General features: G+C 41.9%; 1 protein-coding gene across 1 annotated transcript; it reads right to left on the bottom strand.

Moving 5' to 3' along the window:
• Positions 1–3,061: 3,061 nt before the first annotated feature.
• On the bottom strand, positions 3,062–6,230 carry LOC149016249 (putative inactive receptor kinase At5g67200). The gene is made up of 2 exons (XM_089157378.1): positions 4,626–6,230; positions 3,062–4,515 (listed from the first exon to the last, which is right to left on the bottom strand). Exons 1-2 carry the CDS (start codon positions 6,010–6,012, stop codon positions 3,959–3,961), a joined length of 1,944 nt encoding a protein of 647 aa, XP_089013504.1. The 5' UTR covers positions 6,013–6,230; the 3' UTR covers positions 3,062–3,958.
• Between the last annotated feature and the right edge of the window lie 1,044 nt (positions 6,231–7,274).

The following is a 7,274-nucleotide window of genomic DNA, read 5'->3' as shown; positions in this document are numbered from 1 at the left end:
AGGTTGGGTTTGAACTTTGAACTCGGGTTTTGGAAAACCCTAAGATTACTTTACATGGAAGTTCATCCTTAGCCTGATTGGGTTAGGATTAGGGATAAATTTAGACTTAAAAATCAAGATGGATAAGGCAGACTAAACACTTAAACTCTGACCCAACTTATTCCCCCTGAATCAGATCAAGTTAAGATTCAATATTGGAATCAGATCAAAACTCAAATTCTTGTGCTAAAAAGCGTAGATGTTCTAAGTTCTTTTCAAGGCAAAATATTGAAAATGCAAGTCGAGTAAGAGATATCCATTTGAATTAATATTGATATAACAAGTATCTAATTGATATGAAGTATTCCGTCGATCTGAGTCCAAGATGTGGGAACTGGAATTAGTTCAATAGCAGATGTGAATCGGGAGTACTACAAAATGAGTAAATTATAAAAGATGGCCCGAAATCTAGTTTAGATAATCAAGGATTATCGCCAAAGTGGAGTTATAAAAACAAACATGGAATCAAAAGGTTTTAAAGATAAATAAAGCAAAAATTGGAAAAAAATGGATTGTATCTTAGCTACTCTTACTCTTAAGATGGATCACGAGGCTGTGGCTATGAGTGAGAGGGAGATCCCACAAAGTAAGTTCTTTAGATATGTGGTGTCAATCACAAATAAAGAGGGTGCAGGGCATGAGACAACATTGCTTAAAATATTAAGACAGGATGAATGAAGTACCAGGCGATTGACACATCCTAGAATGTTTTTGGGGGGGGGGGGGGGGGGCCCGTTTGGGGGGGGGGGGGGGGCCGGCCCCCCCGGGGCGCTTGTCGGGGGCTGCCTTTTCCTTTCCTTCCTGGTGTGTGATGTGAACAATTGCCACAAACAAACTTTGTATTGTAGAGATGAATCTACACGCTAAGTTACCCTTTGTTTGTTGAATCTGGAGTTGAAGTGGGGTAATAAAAACAGGAGTGGAAAAAAATAGTGAAATAAAATTTTCATGAAACTCTAAAATACAATTTTTTTGATTCAATAGAGTGAAAAAAGTGGGCAAACAAGCGACCCATGTGGCATGTTACTTTTTCTAGACCTGTAAATAGATTGGATTCGGCTCGGATACACCAATATCCGAATCCAATTAGCAAAATCACTATCCAAATCCAGCAGAAATTTAGAAAAACGTCTGAATTCGAATCCGGAACTTTATCGGATATCCGATAGTAATCCGATCCGATAAACTATCCAATTATTGATTGGTGATTGTTATTTATTTTTTTCCGATTTTCAAATTCCGATTACCGACTACCGGTTTCCGAATTGGATTATTAACCCCCTTTTTAGATAAAAGTATTTAATTCTTTACTCTAACCAGATAATTTCCGATTACCGATTATCGGTTTCCGGATCCGATTATCATCCATTTCAGAAAGAAGAAAAAAAATGTTGAATATTTTGCTCCAATTTTTATTTGAATAATATCCGATCCGATAAGCACAATTATCCGAATCAATCCGATTGTTTAGCGGATGGATATGGATATTTTTCGGTAAGAAAAATTTCGAATACAGACACCCTTAAACGAATACGAATGCGAATACGAATTTGGAAGCAGATTTTGACTATTCATTTACATGTCTAACTTTTTTCCCACCCCATCTCTTTTCAAAATCCTACTTATTTAAATCCCACTAAATAAGTAAAATTTTATGAAAAAAATGTAGAATACAACAAAAATAAAATTCACATTTACATTTTTTTATAAAATTCTTTAATTTCTTTTTCTATTCCTTCTTTTTTTTTTTGGTAAACAGCACTTCATTTAGATAACTAAAAAAAGTACAAACACACCTGCATGAGTACACAAGGTTCAAATAGAACCAAGGAGTGGCAAAAGACTAAACTGTCGTACATGCAATAGACAGGGTCAGCCAGGGTAAGGATTGGGTCAACCCCAAAGTGGATCACAGCCACAAAACCCTTAGAACAAGAACACCGAAAAAACACCAACACCCTCAAAGGGGGACAACTTACACGCCTCAAGGGCGGACATAACACCCACATAAGGGGACAAATTACACGCCTCAAGGGGCGGATCCAAAACTCCTACAATTACAGCGATGGTAGCAGCGAAAGTGTGGATAAGGTTCAGACCTCCCATCCAGCGATGCCGTATAGGCGTACCGGTCAAGCTCAACGCAGAAAAACTTGTACCTAGACTTGGAGTTGTTCTGCGGGGTGCACCAAAGAACAGCTACAATCAAAGGAGTTGTTATGTAAAAAAATAAAAAAATAAAAAAAAATAAAACCAAAGTACTGCAACCAGAAAAGAAAAGAAAAAAAAATCTAAGGGGAAACCCTAGATCTGATTATTGGGAGCATGTCGAACTGTTTCTGGGAGAAAACACCGCATCTGGTTTTCAGGAAATGGACGCGAGGGCGGAGATGGGAAGTCAGAGCGAAATGGGGAGGTGGGGAGGAAGGGGAAGGGGGAGGGGAGGGAAACGGAGAGATGGGAGATGGAGGCCGCCGGGATGCGGGAAAGGGGCGACCATGAAAAAGACTAGAGAAGAGCGAAATAAAGTGTTGGAGAAAAGGCGGGACCGGAGGGGGCTTTTTCTATTCCTTCACCCCACTATATTATCAACCTTTAATTTTGCTTGGTAAATGCGCATGACCGTCAAACAAGATTTCAGACCGTTAGATTCGAAATTTCGGTTGAAATTAAATTTTGACTGTTGAATTTGAACGGCCGAGACATAAATTTTGATTTCGGTCTAACGGCTCAAAATGCTTTCCTTAACCATCCTACGCATTAAATGCACAGGACTTAAGTAAAATCCATCAACTTGCATATTTATTTTTCTCACTCCACTTTTATTAAAGTCAACAAAGGTACGGTAAGAAATTATGAGATAAGAACCAGACTGAGATTAGCTTTGATTCATGATAAAGTTAGAGAGAATCATTAAAGGTGACATCACCATATTCAACTAAGGCCTTAAAATGTCAAGGTTTCAAGGACTGACTTGATTCAAATTGAGACAACTAAAAGAGCTGTAGAAAGACCTTATAACCAATCCATGCATATTTGTTTTAAAATAATTAATCAGTACCCTATCTAATTCCATGCAAAAAAACCATGATTTTTCATTTATTTTTCCACCCTTCCACGTAGACTAGGAGTGCCAGTGCCAGTGCCAAACCGGATGACCCAGCCCAAACCAACCCAACCCAAGGTCTTAAAAACCAGGTTTTGAGTTGGAGTATCACAACCTTGGAACTGAGCCATGCAGACAACTGAAAGAATTAAACCTGACACCCAAAACCCGCACCATACCAATCTATATCTATCCATACCAATAAAAACAGATATCAATCCTAGGACTTAAAGACATCTATGAGGTCACAAATTTTCCACAATCTTGTATTATTATTATGCATACTAAGGCAATTCCAAATTGGGTGAAAACCAACAACCAAGAAAAGAACCCATCCATTCATCACTCCACAAATCGTAACAAACTCATTCCTAATCTCATGGAGCTGGCAACCATGAAGATTCCTCCTACCAACAGGCAACAACCCATCCATTCTTTATTCATCGAATTAATGATATTGATTTGGTTCGGTATCTGGGATTCATAAATTGAATTATTCCAGTACAGATGCTCGGTCACAATCTAATGATTGAATTAACAGGAAGTCTCATACCTTAAATTTCAGAATTTTCACAAACACGTCATGCCTCCTCAATTGACTCGAGTTGAGTTGACTTCTTGACTCATTGAGTTGATCAGATTTGAGTTCAAGTTTTCCAGCAATTCTGCTTAAGCTTCGCTGATGGAAATCGATGGATAGCTCAGCATTACATTCCGTTATGCTCTTTAGTTTCTGTTTCAAACTATCGTCATTTAACTGTAGCTGTGTATTGAGGAGTTGCTAAAGCGAGATCGGAGAAGCATAAACGTTAATTAAGAAAAACCCAGTTGATGTTCGTCGTTGTCTTCCATAGCCACTGTTTCCTTGATTTCCTGAATCATCTTCAACACTTGCCACATAGTTGGTCTTTGTTCCGGTGAATTCTGACTACATGTCGCAGCCAACTCAGTAAGCATCGCTAGCCGGCTCTCTTCTCCACCACCATCTTCTTCCCTCGTCGAATTCACCCATATATGAAGTTCCGTTGGCATCATCAGGGGATGCTGTGAAGGAGGTTTCCCTGTGAGAAGCTCCAGCAAGAGAACACCAAAGGTGTAAACATCAGATTTTGGCGTGGCCACTTTAATTGACTTGCGAGTCTCAGGTGCTCTGTACCCGGTGAGGTCGACTTCATCATCTCCAAGCACAGCGAGACAGTAATCAGTGAGGCAAGCTTCGAAGTCGATGCCCAGAAGAACATTGGTGGATTTGAGGTTGCCATGGACCAGTCTTGATGCTTGGTGTATGTATGCCAGTCCCTGTGCCACATCTTCTGCTATCTTCAAGCACGATGTCCAGTGCAATGGCTTTGCTCTTGTTGATCTTGAACCTGCTCAGATGCGAAAACCCACTCAAAACATGCAAAATTTTCCCCCAATTTAAAAATCAAACCAGAAAATGAGTCACTCGGGATGAACAGAGCATGGAAGATTAGATTACCGTGGATGAGAGAGAAGAGGCTGCCGTTGGCTTGGTATTCATAGATGAGGAGTCTCTCTTCCTTGGCCTGGAAATAAGCTTTGAGAGGGACGAGATTTGGGTGGCGAAGCCCGCCGACCGATTCCATATGTTGCTCGAACGTCTCTGAGCTCGCGGTCGCCGTTTTCGCAGCGTCCAATCGCTTGACACTCACAATCATTTGATTATCAAGTACGGCCTTATACGTTGTTCCAATCGATCCTCTCCCAAGCAGCTCCGCCGAAGCCCGCATCAGCTGCTCTAGAGTATAGGCATGCGGCTCCCCTGCACAGAACATCAAGCACCCACTCTTACCAACTTGCATCTCTCGCATTTTCTTCACCTTTGCTTCGAATTCGTTCTCTTCTTCCACCCGCATTACGGCAGATGCGTCACCCGTAGCAGAAAAATCCGACGCTATAGCCGGTGTCGACACTTTCTGCTTCGATCGCTTCCTTATCGCCACTAAGAAGCAAACCATAGATCCAACGAGAACCAGAACCGCAATCGAGAATCCAACGACTACGGTTGTGTTCTTGCGCTTCTCTCGTGATGCAGGAGGTAGTATAAGCCCTTGAACCTGCTCGTTCTGCCCAAGTGCCTCCGGTGGCGGCGGCACCGCTGGTCCGAAAAATGGCAGACGCGGACGGCATTCTTGGTGCACGATCTCGCCGCAGAGCTCAGGATTAGCTGCAAATGAGTTGCGAAAGCGCGAGAAGGTGACGGTGACGGGGACGGCACCGGTGAGGTTGTTGGAGGAGACATTGAAGATTTGGAGAGAGGATTGATTGAGCGGAGGAACGGGACCGTAAAACCGGTTGCTATCAAGCCGGAGATAGTACAGTCGGTCGACAGAGGTCAATCCAAGAGGAAGAACTCCGGTGAGGTTGTTGAAGGAGAGATCTAGGGTTCGGAGACGATGAAGAGAGAGTAAAGGAAGGGGGAAGAAACCGGAGAAAGAGTTATGGTCGAGAAAAAGGGCTTTGAGGTTAGTGAGGTTGGAGAGATCTGGAATTGCACCTGAAAGAGAATTATTCTGAAGGCTGAGAACTCTGAGCTGATCGAGACGATTCAATGTGTTGGGAGCAAAGGAACCAGAGAGCTCAAAACCTTCAAGGACAAGACGAACAACTCTACCTTGAGCGCATGTGACCCCAGACCATTCGCAGTAATTTGAAGGCTTAACAAGCAAGAATGGAAGCTTTCCATCCAAATCAGCCTTGGATTTGAAAGAGAGAAGAGCTTGAGCATCAGTTGGAAACTGTGATTTCTTCGAAATCGGGATCGAAACAACCACAGTAGCTGCTACTAAGATGGATAGCAGAGGTAGTAAAATAACAGAAGCGAAGGAGACGGTCGAGGAAGACATGATTGAGAAAAGCTAGGTTTACATTAACTGCATTTGGGTTTCTCTCTCTAGAAAGCAGCAGAAACCAGAGATCGAGCTTTCTCTCTCTCCGTAGCTCAGTGGAGTTGTGTGAGCGAGAGTGAGAGTGAGAGTGAGAGCTAGAGCGAGAAGAGAGAGAACGAAATTATATGACAAGTAGCTGTCGCACTGCTCCGCAAAGCACAGTCATCGGTCATGTGAGCGAGGACAACTGTGAAGTTTTCAAAGGTGTAGTGGAAATGGTTCGACTCTAGAATATCGCGCTTCACGTGTGGGAAGAGGATTGGAATCTATGTGTCGGTGGGTTCCACTATTCTCTTTTTTTTATTTTTTTTATTTTTTTATTTTTTATATGAGAACAAAAAGAAAGAAAAACAAGTTACAGCTTGGCGAGGCCTAAGCCATGGAGTAGAAATAGGTCAAACTATCTTACTCGTAAAAATAGATCCTTCCTTGTCAGGGAATCGGCACAACTATTGCTTTCCTTATGAATATGGTGGATTACACATTCAATAAACTTAGCCCTGAGGTATATGATATCACTCATAATCGGTTTGACTTTCGGAGGGCTAGGATGGAGACAATCTTCTAGGTGACGGGTAAGTTCTTGGTTTTCAATTTCAAAATATTTGTCATGATATTTACGCAATCCATCATATTATCTCTCAAGGTCATAGCCAACCAACACCGATTGGGCAGAGGAAGTGCCAATAAACAATCACCCATTTTATTTTGAATAATAAAATTCAAACCACACCTATTACCATCCTTCTTCATGGCTGCATTACTTTGACCCAACAGTTGTTTGGGGGAGACCAATCTGATTGTCTCTCCGGTCTACTTGCCACCATTTTGGATTTGATAGGATTCACTTGCAGATGCTCTCCGTGATGCCTTATCGCACGTTCAATAACCTGTTGAAAAGTAGTGCATTTCCTGTCTGCCATAGCTCCTAGATAATGAATTCAGCCAAGGATGTCATTTCCTTCATCAAGCCACCATCTCCAAATCCAAGAGATATCCACAAATTAAGCCATTCATGGAGCTTAGCTTCCTCTCCCTGCAGAATAGTATATGAGAGTTGATACCCAAACCATGATGCTTTGGCGAATGGGCATGAGAGAAATATGTGATCAATTCTCTCCTTTTCTCTACCGCATCTTTGACATAATGGGTTGACTTGGATGTTTTTGTTGATCAGCCCCTCTGATGATGCTAAACCTCTCCCATAGATCCTCCATAAA

The sequence above is a fragment of the Hakea prostrata genome, chromosome 5 (assembly GCF_041222555.1).
Source record: "Hakea prostrata isolate BN-2017 chromosome 5, UWA_Hpros_2, whole genome shotgun sequence".
NCBI lineage: Eukaryota > Viridiplantae > Streptophyta > Magnoliopsida > Proteales > Proteaceae > Hakea > Hakea prostrata.
The sequence above is the reverse complement of the archived record's forward strand: the minus strand, read 5'-3'. Positions and strand labels throughout refer to the sequence as shown.